Genomic DNA, 24201 nt, shown 5'->3' with positions numbered 1-24201 from the left:
GAAGCGTGGGGAGAAGAAAGCTCTGTGTCAAGGAAATGACTATATAAGTTTGTGTTATTTGAACTCTGGATTTATGCCCAGCACATGAAGTGCCCTTGATGGCTTCCTGTTGCCACATGGAAAGCCTTTCTATTACCCAGGGCCCTTACGTTTCCCAAGTTCCTGCCTCCTGAGCAGGTATGTCATCTGCCACTCAAACCTGGGTTCCCCCAGTTCCAGGCCACATTCACCTCAGCAGATCTTAAAAACTGTGTAGTGGTTCTTTCCTGATGCTAATGTCATAAACATCCACTTGAAAACTTCCTTTCCTAGGTTAAATTTCTCCTTTTTGTTTATTTAGGTGATTTGTTATAATATTAATTTTCTGTGGTCTTAGCTCTTTTTAAAAATTTTATCTTAATCATCTGGCCTTTTTTATAAGTGTAAGGAAACATGGAGGCCAATGAGTAACAAAATGCTCAGAGTCCTGCTATTGTGTCCTGTTGGGATTTATGTAATGTACTATTGTTCCTCTCCAGGCTGTGAAGCTCTCTTTCTTTCTCAAAATAAACTTCTTCCGTTTAATCTTTTGACTGTTGATACATTTACACTGTTCAAAAAGTTTAAAGTTTATACATGTAGATAGTGAAAACTCTTACTCCAACTTTGTCCCCATCACCCAGTTCCCATTTCCCCAGCCCTTAGGCAACCACTTTTGTTATTTTTTACATAACCTTCAAGAGTGTTTTTAAATGAAAATACAAGCAAATATGAGTATGTTTCTATTTTCTTTTTTCTATTCAGGAAAATGTGCCTAGTCTGCTCCTAGATGCTCCTTTTGTTGTTGTTTTCACTTACATAGATGTCTTGGAGACCTTTTCCTAGCAGTGTTCACAGTACATACAGAATTTCTCCTTTTTTCTTTTTAAGTTGTATAGTATCAAAGTGTTCTCTTTCGAACACAAACCTGGTCATGTCTGCCTTGCTTCCCTTTTTGAAAATGGAAATATAATTACTTACATTTTACTCCTTAAACTACTGACAGTCATCACCATTGTTAGTAAGGAGCTATCCTTCACTTTCTGAGTATTGTCAGTATGTAATAATGCATTTGATTTTGTTTTAACAAACAGCAGCTTACTCTTTTTTCCTCTCCAGTTTTACTGAGTTATAATTTACAAAACACTGTAAGTTTACAGTTTACAACAATGATTTGATGTATGTATATATTGCTAAATGATGACCACAGTAAGTTTAGTTAACATTTATCACCTCACATTGTTTAAACTATAATCTTCTGCAATATAACTTTAGCTATAAGGAGGCAGAGGTGTTAAGACATGGGTGCTTTCAAATATTGTTAATAGGAATGTAAATTGATGTAGCCTTTTTTTTATTGAGGTATAGTTGACATATAACATTATATTAGTTTCAGGTCTACACATAATGATTCAGTTGAAAAAGGTTCACCACAATAAATCTAGTTAACAACCATCACCATACAGTTACAATTTTTTTCTTGTGATGTGAAATTTTAAAATCTATTAGCAACTTTCAAATGTACAATACAGTATTATTAACTATAGTTACCATGCTGTACATTGTATACCCAGCATTTATTTATTTTATAACTGGAAGTTTATACTTTTTGATATATGTGGCCCTGTTGAAAAGCATTTTACCTTGGGTCCATCAGGAGCTGAAAAATGTCTCTGCCTTTTGACCTGAGTTTTATTCATAGGCCTTTGTCCTAAAGTAGTATCTCAAGATACAGTAAGAGTTTTATAAATAAAGATGTTCACTACATGATGTTATTTCTAGTGGTAAAAGTTACTAGTATGCTAAATATCCAAGAATAGAGTAATAGTTAACTATACAGCTACATGATGGAATTGCCAGGCAGATTTAAAATTCATACCTTTGAACACTTTTAATGATGGGACAGTATTTATAATACTGAGTTGAGTGAAAGGGACAAGGTGTAGCTAATTTTACTGAGTGTGATCCTCTGAAAGGAGAGACTGATTGAGCTTCAGGGGATTATAGTCAAGCAATAAATGTTGTGTGTGTGTGTGTGTGTGTGTGTGTGTGTGTGTGTGTGTGTGTGTGTGTGTGTGTGTGTTATCTATGTGTATAGGTGAAGGGGGTAGAGAGGTAAAGTAGAGTGTGTCTTTGATGTATCCCAGTATTGAGAATGTATGAGTTTTTAGGTACTCACATTTTGGAGTAGGGGTGGATATTATTTATGTATATGTTATATGGAAAACTAAAGTTCAACTGTATAGCAGTTTCATTTTTGATCACTTTCATGAACACATCAATGTGCTGGATACGTAGAGCTCCACCTACGGACATTAAATCCAGACCCTTTCCTCTAATAAATTTCGACGGTAGTTGTCTGGGTAGTAGGATTGTAGGTAACTTTTTTTTTATTTTACAATTTCTAGACTTTTAAATATGCAGATAAATTGCTTTTATAGTCAAAGGAGCTGGATCATGAAGGACATTGTGCTGTATGCTAAGAAATGTATATGTTTTTCCAAAGACAGTGGGTTCTCACTGAAGAAGGAATTTGAATAAGAGAATGACATAATTTTCTTGAAAAGAGCACATAGTAAGTGTGACCACTTTGACCTCAGGAACAATGAAATCTACTTTATGGTTGTATGGGGAAACTAAGTAGGGGAACAATGAAATCTACTTTATGGTTGTATGGGGAAACTAAGTAGGGGAACAATGAAATCTACTTTATGGTTGTATGGGGGAACTAAGTAGGACGGATGATACTTTTTTGCAAGCTGACATTTGAAAATAAATAATATAACTACATTTCTGAAATTATATATCAGTGAAGAAAAAAGTTAACTTTTTCAGAAATGATAAATGGCTTAATTCAAGAAATTAAGATAATACCATTATCAATTTGGATTTAGAATCATACAATAATTCTCTCATTTTATGATATCATTGAGCTTAAAGATGTCCCATTTTGTTAGCTTTTTATGTCCATACTAACTATGCTTATAGACTTCAGCCCAGTGATCAGAATCTCTCTGCTTATCACATATAACAGATTTCCACTTCAGAGACACCTGTCATTGAGGCTTTTGGAGAGAAGTTGGGGTTGGAGGTTGGATGGGAAGGCAATTGGCATGTGAAAGTTAGTTCTTCAAGCATTTTATTTTCTGTGACAAGAGGCTTTCTGACTGATTGATCTCAAAATGATTCTTTGGCCATTTTAAGGTTTATTTCACTGCTTAAATTTGTTCTCTGTGCAGATTTTCTAGAATCATTTAGAAAAAGCAAGCTTGTTTTCTCATGTTTCATGTGCTGTGTTTAATACATTGAGTATTGACACCCCATTTAAATTAGTTTATACACACTCTTAAATTAAGAAGATTGGTAACATTTTGAAAATTACAAGTGTGTTTGCAGATATTCAAGGACACACCTGACACCTAGTGACTTAGGAAGGAAGCATGAAAAATCAGAGGAATGAAAAGGGTTAAGAAATAGAGTTCAAAGTAAAATGGTGCTTGTTGTTTACTCTCACCTTAGAAGTGGAGAACATTTTTCTCTTGTGAATTGATGAAAGGATGCTTTCATGACAGCAGCCACAGCTGTGGAATATCTGAAAGAGACTGCTGAGGGGAATAAAAAGTTGCTGCTCCTGGGAATCAATGAAATGTCGACATCTCAGATGGGCTATACATGGTTTTCAAATGGTTTTGAGCAGAGAGAGCTTTCATGACTGTAAATGTCAACTTCTGTGGGTGGGAGGGGGGAGTGGTGATGGCCCTCTGAGAACTGTGTGAATCTCTCACCTCATACATAGTCTGTTCCTTCCAGCTAATCTGAGGTGTGCCCCAGAGTTCTGGGGAGTCTAGGCGAAGAACTCACTGTGTCAGGACTTGCTTAGACCTCTGCTGGATATCCAGTGAGTGAACAGTGAATGGTGCCTATGTAAATCGCCTGGGTTTTTTTTGTATCAGTGACCTCTCACAATGAGATATCAAATTTAGTTCACTTTGAAAATATCTACATATTATTTTAAATGAGAACTATTTCTTTATTTGTCTTCTCTCTTTAGATAAAGAAAAAGCAGCAAGATGTGGTTAGATTTCTGGAAGCCAACAAGATAGAGTTTGAGGAAGTGGATATCACAATGTCAGAAGAACAGAGGCAATGGATGTACAAAAACATCCCCCCAGAAAAGAAGCCCTCTCAAGGCAACCCTCTACCACCTCAGATATTTAATGGTGACCGATACTGTGGCGTAAGTAGCTAGATTGTTATCAGACTCTTTCTCTGCATGACTCAAATCACAGAGTTTCCTAGAGTACAGTTGCATTTTTTCAGTGAGGGCTATGACCTCTTCACCCAGGGTCCATTCGGGTCCATAAGTCTAACAGAAGATAAAGCTGAGAGGAAGGGGATATGAATCCAAAGTTACAGACAGTGTTTGTAAATGTGAGTGTATGTGTAGTCTTCCTGTCCGTTTGCTTTGAGAAGGGGAGTAGGAAAGGAAGCTGTGTGCATGTTTTATTGTGTTCTAAATTTTAAAGCACGTTTTTTGATTAATACGTTTTGGACAACAGACTGGAAGGGTAATTATTCTTGAATTTTTATCCCTTTATAGTATAAGAAACTAATAGCTGATTTAAATGAGTTTCATTTTTCATGATAATGAGCCAGATGGATCATTATGAACATCTAAAATAGATTAGGCACCTTTCTGCTATATGTAGCACATGAAAAGATGAAGTCCTTTTTATTTAATTATCTATTTTCCTTCTAACTCTTAGGTTAAAGAAAAAAAATCAAGAAATTTCTTTCCAATGAGTAGTTAGTACTTGCTTTTGCCAGAGTTCTAAATATATAAGTCATTGTTTATTTTGGGTTGTTTACTACAGTTCTTTAAAGATGTTCAGGAGAAGAGGAAAGGGCTGAGGTGCTTGAGGCGAAATGAATAGCTGAGTTGTCATTTGGGTTGAGAAAAAGAATAACAGTGCTTTTGGTTGCTTGAAAGGAAACAGTTCCTTATGTGCATAAGGGAGGATGAGATGTTGAAACATAGTCATGAAGATTGTTTTGAGTTCTAGTACTACTTAATATTAGCTGTGACACCTTTGGGAAGTCATTGATCTCTTTAAGCCTCAATTTTCTAATTTTTAAGCAAATAATGATGATATCTATCATACTTCACAGGATATTTGTGACTATTTCCAAAGTACTTTTTAAGTACATTATTATATAAAAAGAAAGATTATTATTTTATAGAATTTTTTGTATCATGATCTCATATTTTATTAGGGGAAGAATGTGCTGACCAAGGGTATATCCCATTCATGATTACAGAGCCTAGAAAAGGTACTCTTGTGCCTATACATTAAAATGAGATAATAGCTGAAGATGTGTGTAAACTGTACAATTCCAGATTTAATAAAGCTATTAGATAGTGCTAGAAGGCTAATCCAGCAATTTTTTTGTCCCTCAGATTTTGCAGGTATGAAAATGCCTTAATTCTTGTTTTGTAGTTGAGTGGTAATTTGGCTGGGTATATAATTCTAAGTTGGAAAGAATTTTGGTGGTTTTGTTTCATTGTCATCCAGTGTCCAGTGCTGCAGTTGAGCAGTCTAATGTCATTTTTCTTGATCTTTTGTATGTTTTTGTCAGTTTCATCTATGCCACTTTTTAAGATCTCTTTCTTACTCATGTAATTCCTAAAATATTTTGAATTACCATAATATAAGCTATTTTTTATTCATCGTGCTGAGTGCTCAGTAGGTCCTTATAATCTAAGGATTATATGATTATTAAATATGTTCTTATATTATTTTCTTCCTGCTTTTTTCCCTGTTCTCTTTCTCTGGAGTGCATATTAATTTGGATATTGGGCTTCTTACATTTATTTTCTAATATTCTCATCTTTTTTTGTTGTTGTATTATGCAGTTGTCTAACTTTTGTTTTACTTTCTGGGAAATTTCTTTAACTTACCTTTGAATTTTTTATGTCATCTTTTTTTCACCCTTTTTACTCTCTGATTTTTTCTTTTTAATAATGTTATGCTTTTATGAAATGAATGCACGATCTTAGCTCAATGGAGCTATTACATATAATTTCTTTTAAGTTTTCTTTTACCAGTATTATCCCTGTTTCCGCAAATGTCCTTTGCTCATTTTGTTTATTTTGGTGTTCCTTCTCAAGTGGGATGGGCCTTCCTCAGATGCCTAGTGATCCTTGTCTTTTGTTTAAGAGGGGGAGCATTAGAAAGCTAGTTAGAAGCTGTGTTTGTGCCTATATATATACCTGTAGGCTTGTTTCCCACTGGACTTCTCTTTAGGATGAGTGGGTAACCTGTCAGCATTCTCATTGCAGACACTGTTAGTTGTATCTGTGAGTCTTTTCTCAGATGATGGTTTAATTTTTCCAGAGAATGGCCCTTCAGTCTCTTGCTTTGGGAGCCTGACTGCTACCATTTTGGCCCTGTAGGATGAGAGAACTGGAAGGTCTCATTCTCTGTCATGCATATTTTCACTTCATATTCCTGTTTTCACTCCTCACTGTCTTCAGTGCCGGTGTTTTATAAATTTGTTGCTTCGTAGAAACTGTATCTGTTAACAGTGTACCTTCCAGCTCTTTGGGGAGAATGAGGCACCCCTGGAGCTTAACTGGTCTTATATAAATTTTCAAGCAGTCTCCTTGTTTTCTGACTTTGCCCATTCACCTTCATGACAGCAGATGCCTCCAATTCCTAATATTTTCTGAGGGCCCTGCAGCTTGTTCCTTGTTGATGCTGCTCCTGCAGACACTAAGGTTTGACCATCCTGTGCTCTCTGACATCCCTCGCCATTAATTCACCCAATTCCTGCATATGTTGTAGTTCAGAGCCATAGATGTCTGATTTTATCTTTTAAATGGAGTTTCTGATTTAAAAAAAAAATCTTTGTTGTTGTGTTGACTTTTCAAAAGAAAGGAGTTAGAAACATCTTTGTTCTGTCATCATAAAAGCAGAACTCTTCAGAGCCTTTTGAATAGAGGAATGTATTGAATGAATAAAAGAGCATAATGTTGTGAAATAAAATTCCTTCTTTTTATTTTCACCTCTTTATGACTTTCTAAATCTGTATCTTTGCCTTACAGAGTCTATGGAAATTTTTTGATAGACTGTCTAGGAGCTGGTTGGAGGCTTACATGTTGATTAAACTGTGCCAGATAAATGACATCTTCTCAGCTTGAGCAGTGTTAGTCCCATGGTGATGGTGACAGCAGCACTGGTATGTGAACTCTGTCTTTATAGTCTGGCAGGAGTTCTGAAGATAGTGTCTGCTCTTATCAAGGTCAAGTAAATTTAATTTTGACAAAAGCAAAAGCATTAGAGGGCCACTAACCATGACCTCATTCATCCCACCTGCTCCTGTGCACCTTGCTTTACCCAGTGATAGTTTATGAATATTCTTCTCTGATTGGATAACCTGTGGAAAACTGCCACATTGCAAGTGACAGGATCCGGTAAGCATGAAGATCCTATTTCCTGAAATTTGCTGGAAACCTATTCCTTTTATTTTAAACTGGGTAAGCTAGGCATTTGAGACACAAACAGCTGCTAAGCTACTTAGTAATCCATGCGAACAATTGCCTCCTCTCTCTCCTTTAGCATTTAGACATTCTGCCCATTGGGAAGAATTCCCAACTGAATGGAAGCACTCTGGGATGCCAAATCAGTTCTTACCATGCCAGAATTTGAACATTGAGGGGATGATGTGGAAACACATGATTATTTGCAGGTGGCAGTGATTGTTCAGGTGAGATGGGGCTAGGCATAGCCATAACTGGTGTCCTAATGAGGCTGATCCTGGGGTGTGACCTGGGTGTGTTCTTCACTACCCAGTCATGGAAATTCCCCATTTTCTAAATCCTCCAGCTTTAATGTGCATTCCGTGAGCTCACCACTATACTTCCATAAAGCCCTTTCCTTTTTAATTTGTCCATTTCAGTGTCCATTTCAGTTGTTTGTAGTCAAGAAGCCAAATTGGCATAGACTGGTTCTTGCCTTTCCCTGAAGTGTTCACCATGCCCAAGAGTCTTATCTGGAAATGGAGTCTTAAAGGTATACATCCACCTAGGCTTTTCTGATGGGCTTTAGTGTCTGATTTGGATTTTAGAAAGCTCGGGTCCTCATGTTCAACACTTAAACTTTGCTGTGGAACTGTCATGTGTGGAATGCACATAAAAATGCACACATCTACAAAAAGGAAAATATTTACTCCCCTTTCATTTATCTTCTGTCTCCCTATGCATCAAAAAAAAAAAAATGGTTTGGATTTCTTTATACATTTTACTTATTTTTACTAAAAAATTTTTATTGTGGTAAAAACATGTCATAAAATTTACTATATTAACTACTTTTAAGTGTACAGTTAGTAGTGTAGTGTGAAGTATATTCATTGTTATAAAACAGATATGCCGAACTTTTCATCTTGCAGAACTGAAACTGTATCCATTAAAATACTCCCATTTGTACCCTCCCCCTTGCTTCTGATGACCATTAATTCTGCTTTCTGTATCTATGAATTTGACTACTTTAGGTACCTCATAGAAGTGAAATCATACAGTATTTGTCCTTTTGTGACTGGCTTATTTCACTTAGCATAATGTCCTCAAGGTTCAGCCATGTCATATGTCTTAGTTCATTCAGGCTGCTATAATGAGTTACCACAAAACTAGGTAGCTTACAAACAACAAAAATTTTTTCTTATAGTTTTGGAGGCTAGAAGTTCAAGATCAAGTGACAGTATGGTTGGGTTCTGGTGAAGGCCCTCTTCTGGGTTGCAGACTGCTAACTTCCTGCAGTGTCCTCACATAGTGCGAGGGTCAGGGGTGCTCTCTCTGACCTCTTATATAAGGGCATTAATCTCATCCACCCTGTACAATTGAAGCATGTGACATTCGTCCTATACTATTGAGGCATGTGACCAGATTTCTTTCCTTTTTTAGGCTTCCACTGTATGTATCTACCACATTTTGTTTATCCATTTATCCCTCAGTGGACACTAGGTTACTTCTGCCTCTTGGCTATTGTGAATAGTGCTGTGATGAACATGGGTTTACAAATATCTCTTTGAAATCCTGCTTTTAATTATTTTGGATATATACATAGAAATGGGATTTCTACATCAGATGGTAGTTCTATTTTTAACTTTTTGAGGAACTGCCATACTGTTTTACATTGTGGTTGCGCCAGTTTACAATCCTAACGGGGCACAAGGGTTCCAACTTCTCTACATCCCCAACACTTGTTATAGTTTTGTTTTGTTTTGTTTTGTTTTGTTTTGAGAGTAGACACCCTAATGGACGTGATGTAATATCTCATTGTGGTTTTGATGTGCATTTCTCTGATAGTGATATTGAGCATCTCTTGTACTTATTTTCCATTTGTATATCATCTCTGGAGAAATGTCTATTCAAGCCTTCGCCCATTTTTAATAGGGTTATTTGATTTTTTTGGTTTTTAGTTGTAAGAGTTCTTTGTATATTCTGGATGTTAACCCCTTATCAGATACCTAATTTGTAAATATTTTCTCCCATTCTCAGGTTGCCTTTCACTCTATTGATTGTATCATTTGATGAACAAAAGTTTTTTAAGTTTGGTATAGTCTCATTTGTCTATTTTTTCTTTGATTGCCTGTGCTTTTGGAGTCATATCCAAGAAATCATCACTTGCTAAATACAGTATCATGAAGCTTTTTTCCAATGTTTTCTTATAGAAGTTTTATAGTTTTGTGTCTTATGTTTAGGTTTTTAATTCATTTGTAGTTAATTTTTGTTTACGGTGTAAGGTAAAAGTACAATTTCATTCTTTTGCATGTGGCTGTCTAGTTTACCCAGCACCATTTGTTGAAGAGACTGTCCTTTTCCCACTGATAGGTCTTAGCACTTTCGTTGGAGATCATTTGACCATATACATGTTTTTGTGGACTCTATTCTGTTTCATTAATCTATACGTCTGTCTTTATGCCAGTATCCCCACGGTTTTGATTATTGTAGTTCTGTAATGTTTTGAAATCAGAAAGTATGAGTCCTCTAAAGTTAATAGAAACTTTGTCCTATTTTTTAAACTTGTTTTGGCTATTTGGGATCCTTTGAGATTCTGTATGAATTTTAGAATGAGTTTTTTTTTCTTCTATTTCTGCAAAAAAAAATGCCATTGAGATTTTGATAGGGATTATGTTGAATCTTTAGATTGCTTTGGGTGATATTGACATCTTGGCAATATTGTCTTTAATCTGTGAACATAGAATGTCTTTTCATTTATTTGTATCTCTGTTCATTTCTTTCAGCAGTGCTTTATAGTTTTTAGTGTATACGTGTTTTACTTCCTTAGTTAGATTTATTCCTAAGTATTTTATTGTTTTTGGTGCTATTAAAAATACAATTATTTTCTTAATTTCCTTTTCTGATTGTTCATCAATGTATAGAAACAAAGATGATTTTTATATGTTGTCCTGCAACTTTATTGAATTCATTTATTAATCCTTTTATTTTTTTTTAAACTGGTATTTGGAAATGGTAATGCAGCCAAGTTTCATTTGACCAAGGTCACATTAACCAGTTTGTGGATTAACCATCAAGATGGAAAAACACAGTGACCCTTCAGATAGTCAAGATAAGTCGGTGCAAGTTTGGCTGAGGATGCCAGTACTCAACTGGGCATTGAGAGAAGGTGGGGGTAGAGATGGAGAGAGGTAGAAAATACAAAATCCTGTCATATATTGAAGAGAGGACAACTCAGCTTGGAGACAGCAGACTATTTTATAGAAAAACATTTTCAACAGGGTAACCTATGAGATTGTTTTAAAACTGTCAAATTACTTTTTTTGCACTTTTAGATATTTGTAGAATGTTAAATTTGTATCCAACCATTTTCACATATTGCTAACCAACTAAGTTTACATTAAAGCAAATGACGAGTTTAAGTAATGATTTGGGGACAAACTATGACTGCCTTTCCCCATATTATCTTGGCAAATTGGAGCCTTAGACTAATCTTCAGAGGTGCAGAAAGACCAAATGACCAGCAGTGGTTCTTTGTGGTGTCTCCTCTCCTTCTCTTTCTTTCCCATAAAAGGAGACAAGGAGATGTGTTGGCTCACAACTGGTGGAGGCTCAGAAATCTCATGGACACATAAATGTATGTACTTGTATTGTTCCCAAGTGCAGTGTTTATGTAAGACTTTTGAGAAGATTGTCTTGGGATAATATATTTTCATCATGTTTGGGAATTTTTTTTTGGAAGCATAAAGAACCAACTTCCTTAGTTATCAGTTTTGTAAGTCCCGGATGCATACATATCATTTTATTTTTAAAAAGGTAATTATATATATATCTGTATATCCACACATAAATACAAGAAATGATCTTCAGTCAAAGGTCTTACAAGAAGTTGTTGGAAAGAAATATTTAAAAGTTTTCCTATCGAATTGGTTATTCAACATTATTATTATTTCTTCCCCAGCACTAAAATGAATATGAAAGTAGAGAAAATTAGAAAAATGAGAAAAAAAAGGGAGAACAATCAGTTTTACCTTTATGATAAGACCACAAACATTTTGTTTATACATATTCTCTTTTCTTACAAGTAGATTTAATTTTTTTAAATCACATTCTTTGATCATTCTGTACCATTTTGTGCCCTGCTTTCTTCTCTAACAAAAATAGTTTCCATGTCATTGTAAACTTACTTTTTAAAGGTTGTATATTATTCTCTTGGATGGATTATAGTAATTAACTTAATCATCCCCCACCATAGGCTATTTAGTTTGTTTCCAGCCACTTGACACAGTAGTTTGTAACTGGCAGGCTGTTCTGAAGAGTGCATTAAATCGAATGTTATTTTAGAAAATGCATTCTCATTTTAGGCTATAATACTCTTTTTTCTTTCATTAGTGTCCTCTGTCAAAAACAAAGATATTTGGGGGTATACTGTTATCAAGATACGAAGGTTATTGTTGATATCCCTGGAATTGGGTTTCAAGGTCAAGAAAAAGTCACTTGGTGAAATGAAAACAAGTAAAAGTTAAAATAAGAGGATTACTATACGTGTTGCTGGTAAAACCAGAGTTTCATTTCTCAGGGCCTCTGGGGCTGCCCACAGTCATAGGATGAATACTGCCCATCTGCCCAGAGCAGCCATTTGACTTGAAGATTTTAAGTACATTGCAAAATATATTTTTAAATAGCAAAACAAACACGGACATATGGGGCAGGATGCCCAATTTCTATGAATTTTTAAACAGAGCTTCAAGAAATTTCATTTACAGGGGCTACCTCAAAATATATCTTCCAATCTTCTAGATTATGGTTAGGGCCACTTGGTAAATATTTAGGCTTTGTGGGCCAAATAGTTCTCTGCTGCTTATTATTTTTTATTTGATTTTTGTTTGGTTGTTTTTGTTTTGTTTTCTAACCCTTTAAAAATGTCAACACCATGCTGAGCTGTCAGGCCTCTGCATCGTTTACTTCTCTCTAAGTGGTTCATTCACATTTCCCTCTGTGGTCACATTTGAGAGACACAGGATTATCTGTTTCCCAAGTCTCCATCATGAAAATTAAGTGTATCTTCTGGTAGAATGGAGGAGAATGTAGTGATAGAAATTTTGACCTACGTTAAAGCCTGTCTACAGGAATTATATGATAATGAACTGTTTAGAGTCGATAAAAAAGAAACGGAAAGCTATCATCCAAATATTTCATCCTTAACTGCAGGAGATTGTGTTCTGTCTTTAAAATATGGATGTTAAATATGTATGGATAATAGCTACATCATCTACATGATACTTAAGGCAAATCCCTGAATGTCACCCCACACCCATTTTCCTCACCTCAGTACTCAGTTACCAAATCCTGTAATTTCTACCTCCTACATAATTCTGTCCTATTTCTTTCTCAAAACTCAATTCAATAGGGCCTTGGTTTTGAGCTTTCTGTAATTAACAAGGACTCTCTTGTTATTACTCTCCCTCTCCCATTCCCAGTAAACTTGTGTCTCATTACTGCTATTATGACACTATCTTATAGAATTTTTCCCCATATCTTTGCCTTTTACCAGTCTTTTGAGTTCCTTGTGCTCACCCTCAGCAGGCACTGTGGAATATTTATCTTAGTATCTGGTACCTATCAGAAGGCTAGGAACATAGAACATACTTAACAAAAATCGGTTCTGTGCATGGGTGAAGAGCTACACAGATGTTTTCAGTTAAGCAGGTAGCTACCCTATTCTGCTGGGCCTTGCCTTGTTAAGGTTCTGAGCATTTGCCTTCCCATTTTATTAATAAAAGTCAAAGCCAGATGTCTCAAAAGCAAGCTTATTGAACCTTCTAAATTTTATAATAAAATCTATTTGAGAAATCACCTCTAGTAGAAGGTCACATCTCCCACAGGTAGAATTTTCTTAGGAAACTTTTGACCTGAATTTGAAAACCTGTATTTCAAGGCTTTCTTTCTAAAAGATCACTTATCTAATCCAGGAGAATCTTTTCCTTCAGATGTTTTACTGTAAATAATCTTATATGGCATCCTCACAGATACTAGGAAAGGAAAAATTGGGTGATAGGAAAAGGGTGATATAAATTCCTCTTTATCACTGATTGCTTATCAGCTGTATGCCCAGAAGTATAACAATTTAATTAGATATTTCTTGCAGTTTTATCTCTTCCATATAACCCTAGTTTTTATTCTGCTGTCTATAAATGTTTAATCTCTCATTTTTACCTTACTGAGATGTTTACCTCAATATTCTACAGTGATGAGTCCCTGGGACATGTCTTTCATAAAAACAGTGACTTGTGCTGTGAATATTGAAAACCTTCATCCAGACATTTTCAGGCCATCCCAACTGCATGTTTAGCACTATATCTAACTAATATCCAAATTGGCGGTTTTCTTTTTGTTAAAACTTTTCTCTCATTCTGAACCTATGCAGATAAAATTAATGAAAAGAAAACAAAACTGTTAACACTAGGGCCATGTTAATATCAATGTTATGACAATAAAGCCTGTTGCCAGGAAGGTCAAAAGTGAGGAGGCAGTTTTTATACATGACCTCCCACAGATTCCCAAGATATAGCCTCTTTTTGAGGATCTTAAGTTATCATCACTTTGTTTTGCATAATAATATCTCTATTCCTTGATTTTAAAATGTAGACAGTATTTACTTTTTTCTTTGAAAGATAAAGAGAAATTTACATTTTTACAGCTTCTCTTATTTTGATTTTACAGCTTCTCTTATTTTGATTTTACAGCTTCTCTTATTTACATTTTTACAGCTTCCATTTTGATTTACACACATACACACACAGGTGCACATATACTTTAGCATTGCTGAGGTTTGTAAGTCACATTCTCTTCTTTAACGATAGTTAACTATTATAACGTATAACATATAAATATATATTATATGTATGTTGTTTTAAACATAAAAATACCATTCTCTACAGACTTTTTAGTTGTCGAAGCAGTCATATAGTAGGGTATATAATCCTATTTTACTAGATCCCTGTGGCTTAAAGGAGAATGATACAAATGACAATATCCAAGAGATTTTCTTAATTAATTTTAGCCTTTTTACTTATTCCTCTGGGTATTTATTACAATTTTATTGCTGGTTCCTTTTCCTGTGTTTAGCACAAAAATTTTTCCCATGTAATTTCAGTTGGTGCTTAGGTAGACATATTTGCTTGCCATCTTGTACCAGAATGGTTGGAAATATGAAACATGAATTTGGAATTTAAAATCCTCAGCTTTGGGCTTCCTCATATTTTTTAGTATTTGGCATAAAAATTACTGAATGAACCTGTTTCAGACAACTACATCTTATATATCGTAACCAGGGTTGGAACTGCCAACTACTCTTTCCTTCTATACCAAGATTTCATAAAATAGAATGTAGCACTAACTGTTCTAACTACTAAATCAAGAAATTCTGCTCAGAGGATACCCTCAGGCTTGAAAGAAACTTTAAGAAGAAAGAGCCTCTGCCCATTTTAAGCAGGCGCAGCAGCAGCAATAACTCTTATAGCCTTAAAAAGAGTTTTTTTTTTTTTTTTTTTTAATTTTCTTTCGGGTAAACCAGCTTTGCTTTGGCCCATTTAGAACTAATTGCTACTGCCATTTCTTTGTAGGCCACGAGTTGTTTGTGTTCCTTGCAACCTCCTGTTTAGGTATACCCTTGGCATGTAGAAATAATATGGGTCTGTCACTTAATTGTCGTTGACTTAGCGTGGTAAGCAGTACAGTGTTCAGTGTTTCAGAGTGACTGCCATGGGATTTCCTCACTGTTCTCTTAGGGAACACCAAAAAGGCAAAGAACTTTAAGGTCTTTGTCTCAATGCTTATCTAGTCCATAATAGTCTAATCACAGTGTACTGGTAATGTCCTCAAGTAAGCTCTTTGGAACAATGAGACCATTGTGAACTCTACCTGTTGTAGATATTATCATGAGCTTATAAATGTCTCACACATTGGTTTCCACTTGAACACAAATAGAAGTATAGGTGATGGAAGTTATTTTTTTCCTTTTTCTTTTTGATAGCTGTTTAGCTTGCTTTATTCTTCTTAAAATTACAACATTTAGATGAATATTCCATTAGTAGCAGTGCTCAGTTATACTAATGTCTATATAGTCCAGAAATTTTTCTTTTCATAGGCAGTCAACATTAGAAACAAAGTGAATTTTTCATTCTTTGTTTTTAATGTAATAAAAATGTGCCAGCTTCTGAAACTGGGCAATTTTATCTTGAGGATGCATTGTATGTTTGTACTGTTCTCCAAAGGTGCTATTAGCTGATCATTGTATTCTACAGTTACAGAAAATCGATTGTCTTGAAATGTGCAATTTTTAGATGTGTATTTATAAACACTTCAGAGAGTGTCTTTGACAATTAGGAATTGAGCAAGACTATTCAGAAACTTTATAGTTACTTTTTAAAATATAATGTTTTTAACTTTTGCAGTATAAGCCTTAATATATATTTTTTAAAATGTAAGCCTGATAAGTGGAATGAATTTGATAAGAAAGCAGATTTTTCTCTTTTATTGGGGAATGCCTAAGACCATTACGTAAGAACTTAGTAGGATATGATTTTTAAATTTCTAATACTATTTTACTCTTAAATTATTTCACAACATACTACTTAATATATTATTATTTGAAAGGAGGTTTTAACTATTAAGAAATCTTAGATTTTAAATTATCAATCATGTAGTCTTTGCCTAAACTTAACAAAGAATTTAAACTCTCACACTTTCAGATTTATCAGGCCACTCAAAAGCTTTTGAATGTCAGAAAGTAAATTTTGTACATATTTCTTTAAAACCCATAACTAATAGAGTAGAAATAGGATTTACTCAAATTATGCTATTAACCTAATTATGAGATTAACCTAAAACATGGCACATCAGTCATAAATCAGCAAACAAGTAATTCATCCATTTGACAAGTATTGGTAACCTGGTATGTGTCAAGTACTGTTCTAACATTGACTTTTAAAAATTATTTCCTTTAAATTATTCTGCTTTTAATGTTAATTACCAAATTTTATATTTGTCACTTTGGAAGGAGTTAATTACCTTAAGTGGTAATTTCTGAACTATTGGGAGGACTCAATTCAATATTCAGGTAAGACGCCCCTTCTTATAATTGTGTGGCACTTAAAGGTTCATAAAATAAAAATAAATGCTTATATTTTTTATGACAAAAATACAGTTTAAAAGAATTTTTTTAAATAAGAAATGTTACCATTCTGATATTTCTAAATATCTGAAAGTTCTAACTAAGTACCTTTGCTGGTGACTGAAATTTATGACTAAAATTTATGAGAACAGTTTTGGTTCAGCATAGTTAAATGGATTGCTTATAATGTTACCTATTTTCTCTGCATGCATATGTTTTACATGTCCTCCTTTATATATATGAAACTTACTTCTGAGAGTTGACCTTATTTCCAGCTTTGTTCTTTGCAGAATTTTAAGGTTAAGGTTTTTAACGTAAACACTGAAACCTGAGGTATAGACATTAATAAATCTGTAAACCAGATGGTGGTTGGTGCAGTTGAAAGTATAGGACCTCTCTTCGCCTCAATTTTGACTAAGTCAGAGCCAGACTACATAGCACTACCATTTCTCTGGTTCAGGCTGTCACCATCTCTTGCCTGAATTACCACAGTACTCTTCTGACTTTTCCCCCTGCTTTACTTCTTGCTGCCCTCTCTCTGAGCCATTCTCTACACAGTTTAGTTATTTTCTTAAAGGAAACTAGATCATTCTGCTCACTCTCTCAGAACCCACACATGATTTTCTTTTGTGCTTAACATAAAATTCAAAATATTTTTCTTGGTTTTCAAAGTCAAGCATATGCTGATTTCTGTCAAGCCTGCCAGCTTTGCTCTTCACCATTGTTATTCCCTGTCTTGAATGCCTCTGTCCCCACCCTTTACTTGGCTAACTCTACTCATCCTTCAGATTTCAGCTTAAAACTCCATTTATCCATCTTTTTCAGATGTGTTGCTCCTTTTTGGCATGGTTAAGGAAAGCCTCTCTTTGGAGGTGACTGGCATTAGGGCCGATCCTAAATGATGGACGGAGCTTCCACATGCAGATCTATAAAAGGAACAGTGAGTGCAAGGTCTGAGGCTACAGCTGCCTTCAAAACCACATGAGACTCAACTTGCTAAAGCATTTAGACAAGAGTCTCCACACAGAGTCAAATAATTCAAAGATTTTTCATCAACTGAGGCATGCTTTGCAAGAAGCAAATCACACTATAAGTCATCGAATCTCATTTAGATTCCTAGACAGGTTTCAAAAGTACTTGCGACGCCACTGGCTTGGCTCAGCAGTGTATTAATTAGGACTCAATGATTCATACACAGGGTGCCCCATATTTGTTTTCCTCTTGGGCAAGAAGCATCATAAAGTACAAAAAGTGTCCATTACAATATCAGTGAGAATTGGGCCCCAATCCCAGCTCTCTCACATATTGTCTGTCAAAGTTGGGCAACATTTTTCTTTGCTCTGAGCCATTCTCCAACCTGGAAGGCTGTAGTGTGGATTAAATGACTGACCTGTAAGGCACCTACAAAGCAAATGCCTAAAAATGATTCTGATCCTTCTCTGCATATAATATTTATCTTTAGAATAAAGTTCTCAAAGGGACATCTATTTTAAGACTGCTTTATGTCAACTTAGAAACTATGTAATATTATATATGCAAACTTTTGAAAAGAAACAATGGATGAGCATATTGACCAGAATCCTTTGATGGCTTCTTGTGTGAAAGTAGAAAGAGAAAAATGATTCTGTTTCTGAGGCAAAGGTAAATGTTATAGAGAATATAATTTCTTCCATTTTTTATTTGACCTTTTTATTCTCTATGAAGGCACAGTCTTAAAGAATGTGGAAAACTTCAAAAACAGAATAGAAGAACTCATATTGACTCACGGAGACCTTTACAGCTTTCTGTTTACCCAGTGTTTTGTTTTTCTGTTTGTTTTATTTTTAAGCCCTAGATAACAAAATATCAAGAGTGGAATTGGGAGGCAGCCTTTCATATCAAAGGGCTAGAATAAAATCTTTGGTCAGAGTGATTCCACGTAAATAAATGTTAGTCATGTGCCATAAAGGAAAGGGAGCATGTTCCGATTTCATTTCTGTTGTTGATGTTTTATGTTTTAATCCTGCCACAGGTTTTGTATTAAAAACTTGTTACATTCATCATCATACTCAAAGAAATTTATAGTCTTAAAGAGAGCAAATCCAGTAGATTTATGTAGCTCTTCCCTGGCCTGAATGGAGCAATGGTACATTTTTTATTTCCATAAAGAATTTGTCAAAAGTACCAAATACCAAGATAATTGTTTGCTTTTGTTTATTTTCTCCTCCTCTTTTTTTCCTAGGATTATGACAGTTTTTTTGAATCAAAGGAAAGCAACACAGTCTTTTCATTCTTAGGCCTGAAATCACGGTTGGCATCAAAGGTAGGTATATCTTTTCCTATTTTAAAATTCACCTTTCTTGAATTGTTCTTAGTTGTTCTCAATCGAGGTTGAAGATGTTACAAGAATGTATATATAGTCTCCTAAATATTTAGCTTTCGCGTTTTCAAATGCACAATTAGAGACTGCTCAGGGCAAAAACACCAAAAGAAGCCCAGTTTTTTCTTTCCAGTTTTCAATTGTTGCTGTATATTAGAGTTTATTTTTATTTGTAATTTAGTTTATTTATAATTTATACCCCCTTCTTCCAAAAAGATTTAAGGTAGCAAAAGTTAGTAGGTGCTTTCTATTTTAAAGTGCAAGTTTACTTTACTTTATGTTTTTTGAAATAGCATCAAAGTCATATTTTTAAGGTCTTTTGCACATTTAGCTCATTTATATTGGAAGGGAGATAATCTGCAATAACCAATGGTCAACATTGAAAAAAACACTGTAATTCCTAAACTAATCAAAACATTTTTAAACCCACTTTATTATGTCAGTGTCTTTTAGAGAACATAAAAGACTTTTCTGATATTTAGACCTAGAAAGAATATATGTCATGATTTTGTGAAGCACATGGATTCACTTTCAAAATAAAAAATTAGCATTTCCTTGTTAAATAAGGTAATATTTTGATTATTTCCCCTTTTGAAAAACATTTTTTTTTCCGATTGTGAAAGTAGTCTAAGCTTATTTAGAAAAATTAGATAAATATAAAAAGAAGTGTAAGGTGGAAAATAAAAATCACTTATTATCCCACCACCCAGAGATAACCACATAACATTTTTGGTGTACTTTCTTGCAATCTTTAGATACATAGAAATTGAGGTCTTGATTGTTTTCAAATTGAGACTGAATTCTAGTGTCTATTTTAACACTAAATTGAAATGAAAGTACATTACTGGGATCTTTCATGTCTATAATAGGTCTTTTGAGGCTACCCAGGATTTGTACCATTTCTGGAACACCTGTGGGAGGAAGGCAGTTACTATCAATAATATAAATTATACACCAGCACCTGTAGTTCATAGCCGATGTGAAATCCTGCTTTGTTTTTACATCAGTAAGTCCACAGATGGTTGTGGGTGGTTTCCATGCACATGTTTTAAACAGAGGGAAAACCCACACATAATATTAAAAGGTTCTTAAAACTATTTTTATAAAGATAGAACATCGAAATACTTGTTAGGAAAATTATAATATTTTTATAATGTGTTTCATCTAAAGATATTAAACAATCTAGATTTATCTTCAAAGAACTGAAAAAAAAAATGTGGTAGGAGTAATCTAATGGATGCATAAATCCAGTGAACATCAACATCTATGCAAAAGCCTTTTAAAAAAATATGTCTCATTTGCTTTCTTTGCTCTCATTTTCCCTGAAGGTATAGATTCCTTATAGAGACTCTGTGGGCTGACTTTTACTTTTTAAAAATATTTATTCTCTCAAAAATTTCTCAGGAAACCTATAATCTGTAAAATATGCATTCTCACATGACTCGTGGTCATAATATTAAAGTTGGCCTTGATGCCATTGACGTTTACTTGATTTCAGCAGACCATTCTAAAGGCAGTAGTGGCTCTGGGCATTCCCACCCAGTCAGCCCACCATTTTCAGGTGCTTGAGTCAGTCATATCTGCCTGGGAACACGTGGAACCAGAGTGGAAGTCCATGGTGCAGTGTTTGTGCCACCCTCTCTCATGAACCATTTGGGGCCTTAAGGGTTAATAGCAACTCATACTTCATCTTCACAGGAAAGAAATAAAATTATCTTTAAGAGCAATTCAGCATTGCCTTCCTTTCTAGTTATTTATTTTTTACTTTGGTGGTAATTCATTGTATGATCTGTACTCTAAGGCCTAGACAGAGCATTCTCAAGTGTAATGTACCACAAGATGGAAGCCCCGTTTTCTTGTCTCCTTTCCTAACCCCTCAGCAGTATACACACATAAAAGACAGGGCTAGAAAGACTGCCAGGAACTTATAAAGACACCATTAGTATCTGTAATTGCTCTTACACAGTGAGGAGAGAGAAGAGAAATATTAGGAAAAGAACGTTCATTGACCCAAAAGGCACAGGTGTAGTGCAGACTCTGGGCAGTTTTCAAATGTAGAAAAGGGCTCAGGAAGGTGGGAGGTCACAAAATGGTGGCCTCTGGGCCAAATTGGCTCTGGATGTATTTGTCCTGCACAGGATTTTTAAAAGGATTTAGACGGGTTTCTAATATGTAAAATACAAATTCCTCATTTTTCTGAAGAAGTCGGAAAGTAAGGAAACCCAGGGTAGCCCACTTTCTCCTGTGGCTGGTTGGAGCCAACAGTGGCTGGCCCACCATGTTGCCTACCTCAGAGAAAAAGAGGCCTTTACTAATAATTTTCAGGTAGAAAACCATCAGGTTTGTTATTTTAAGAGACTCAAAGCAGGGCCAGAAGTAGAGGTTTCTACTTTCAGATCCCTGCCATTCAGTAACGACTGGTAAACCCTGGGCTCTGACCAGCCAGGGCTGGAGTAGGTCTCAGAGGCCCCCCTATGCAAGGTGTCTGTTTAGTGGTTGAACCATGGAGCTATCATGCAGAGAGGGGCCAGTGCAGCACTTGGCAAATTGGCGCAGCAGGTGTTTACCAATAGGTATGGCCATACCAGTGCTATTCATCTTGGGTCACCTTCTACAGGCCTCCTCACCCTGGTGCAAGTGAAACAGTACCTCAGAGAAGTCTGGGCAGTTGTTGAAAACATGTGGCTTTCTGTCCACTTTTATATTTGGCAGGTCAGGTGTGTTTCATTTAAATCTGGGCTCTGAACCTGAAACCCAGGATTTGTTCTTAGCAAGCACATGGGGGTGATTTATTGTGATTTCCAACATCTCTGTTGCTTGCATTTAAAATATCACTGCCAGGGTGAATGTTCTTGTCAGCACAGTACAATAACTGACCTTTTTTTTTTCAATAGGCAGAACCTTAGAGAAGACAAGTAGAAGATGACGGAGATGCATTTTGGAACACTCCCCTGGTACTCAGCACACACCTGCTTACCTAATGCATCACTGTGACAAAAGCCACATGCTTCATCAGTAACTTTGCTTGCATTTGGAAGAGGTGTTTTTGGAAGACGTGGGTATAGATTGCATGATTGCTCTAAACCAAATCAGAACTATAGTGGGTTTCTTCTTATTTTCAGAATGCCTGCAGTTGGCTCAGTCACCTAGAGGTACTGTAACCTGTTACAGGTGTGCTTTCTTAATACTGAAAGATAAGTGGGTAGCTTTATCAGAGTCAAAATGTTGAATCTGTCCTAGGTTATAGTTGATGCCAGTATTGCTCAGACCTTCTCTTTAAGCTGCCTGGATTGTGTCCTTAAAATTAGTCTGCTAGGCTGTTAGAATCTTTTGATCAGAAAGAAGAAAAAGAAATGCTGATTGACAAAGGGTTGAAGATTTTTGCTGCAGAATCGAGTGCCACTATTATAGTGCTTCGTAATAACATTTACAGAAAAAGTTGGATGTTCTACCCTCTTTTTGGTAATGTAAATTCTTACATAAATCCTCCAAGCTTCTACAGATGTTTCCAGAAATCACTGTTGTAACAATGTGTGATCAGAACTAAGTTATAGGGATGAGAATAATTGCTGTTTTGGAAAATAGATGCTTCTTTATCTCTTGCAAGGGGAAAATTTCACCTAAATGCATAAGAGTGCTTAAAAGATATATTTTAAGAAATACACTAATTAGTAAATTTATAGGAAAAATATCTGACACATATCTGAAGACATTTTCAGCTCTAGCAACTCACGTACAGGTGCACATATATTTTTAAATGAAGCTCCCCTAATAGCTGCTTATCCTATTTTGAGAAGGGATTATATTTTTTTGAGAAAGGAAGATCTTGGTTAGATATATTTTGTGAACCCTTGATGTGGCATATTAAAAGATGCTAATACTGCTGTACACTTTAAATTTTTTTTCTGTGTTATTTTTTATTGGTTCTCTAATTTTGCAACTTATATTTCTGGCCAATGCATAGCCCCAGATTTCAGAGTAATGTAGTTACATGTTCTCATTTCATATATGAGCCCAGTGAGTTTTCAAAGCAGCATAGAGTTTATAGTTGCCAAACATGGAAACAGTCTTGAATAGGATAAACTATCAGAGGGCTGCCTAAAATATTCTGCTATCTCTGCATCCTAATGCTGGGCCTGCCGTTTAGATTCTGAGCAGAAAGTTTGTAAGAAATTGAAAGAACAGAAGAATGAAAGCCCTGTTACATGTGTTCTCTCATCCTCCAACTTACTTAATGTGGACTAGTCTAAAGAACTTGTTGAATGCTAACGCTGAAATCCCAGCCTGAGATTTGCAGCCCAGGACTGCAACTAGAAGAAAAGCATGCCACAGATTTCTGCCTGACTGGAACAGCCCACAATTTTCTCTGCAGGGAAAGCTGTTGTGAAATCATGGGTATTACTGCTTAGTTGGCATTAAATAAGATCCAGGTCGAATTCCGTTTGATAAATCCCAGGGACTATCCAGGAATTTTTTTAAACTGGATATTGTGTTTGAGTATGTGAGTATTCTGATAAGACTTAGAATTTTTTTTTCAAAATACAGCAATTAAAAGTTTAATGTTACAGTGATCTAACATATATTTAGTCTACTCTTGCCAGTGAGCACCAAGAACCAAATTGGTAAGACTGAGGCTTTGCAGTCTAAATTCTGGGGTTATAGGATCAGCACTATATTTGCTAGACAAAGAAAGCTACTCAGATTTGTCTTAAAACTTGTAAATTACTATGGTTATGATAGGCCCAGTATGATTCTCCTAGACAGACCAGATGGATAGTAGTGTTAACTTACTACCACAGTTACACATCATCTACTCTCCAGCCCACTTTTTTTTTTTAATCAGCAAAGAAATAGGAGAGGCCAGCCCTTGCTGGTGCTTTACTTGTTATGAGTGATCTAGAAGCACGATGTGTGGCATTAACACAGTACCCAGGCTCTGCAGAGTACTGAGGGATTGCCTTTTGGGACCACACTATGTTCAGAGAGTATTTTGTCCTTACTTGTACCATTTTACCAGTTGAATTCCAAACATTCAATGATTTTCTTGTTCCCTTCTTTAACTAGCTCTTTCAACTGGGATTCACATAGTCTTGAAAGCATAGGAAAGAAGTGGATGAGAATTATAGGCATAGA

General features: G+C 35.4%; 1 protein-coding gene across 1 annotated transcript in view; it reads left to right on the top strand.

Moving 5' to 3' along the window:
* SH3BGRL2 (SH3 domain binding glutamate rich protein like 2) overlaps positions 1 to 24201 on the top strand; it is a 53625-nt gene extending 29424 nt beyond the window's left edge. Inside the window, exons 2-4 of the mRNA XM_011364905.2 lie at positions 4070 to 4255; positions 18931 to 19011; positions 21963 to 24201. Of these exons, the coding sequence (XP_011363207.1) occupies positions 4070 to 4255; positions 18931 to 19011; positions 21963 to 21974 (279 nt within the window). The 3' untranslated portion in view covers positions 21975 to 24201. The remainder of the gene's footprint in view (positions 1 to 4069; positions 4256 to 18930; positions 19012 to 21962) is intronic.

The sequence above is a fragment of the Pteropus vampyrus genome, unplaced genomic scaffold (genome assembly GCF_000151845.1).
Source record: "Pteropus vampyrus isolate Shadow unplaced genomic scaffold, Pvam_2.0 Scaffold102, whole genome shotgun sequence".
NCBI lineage: Eukaryota > Metazoa > Chordata > Mammalia > Chiroptera > Pteropodidae > Pteropus > Pteropus vampyrus.
Note: the sequence above shows the minus strand (reverse complement) of the source record. Positions and strands in the feature narration are given on the sequence as shown.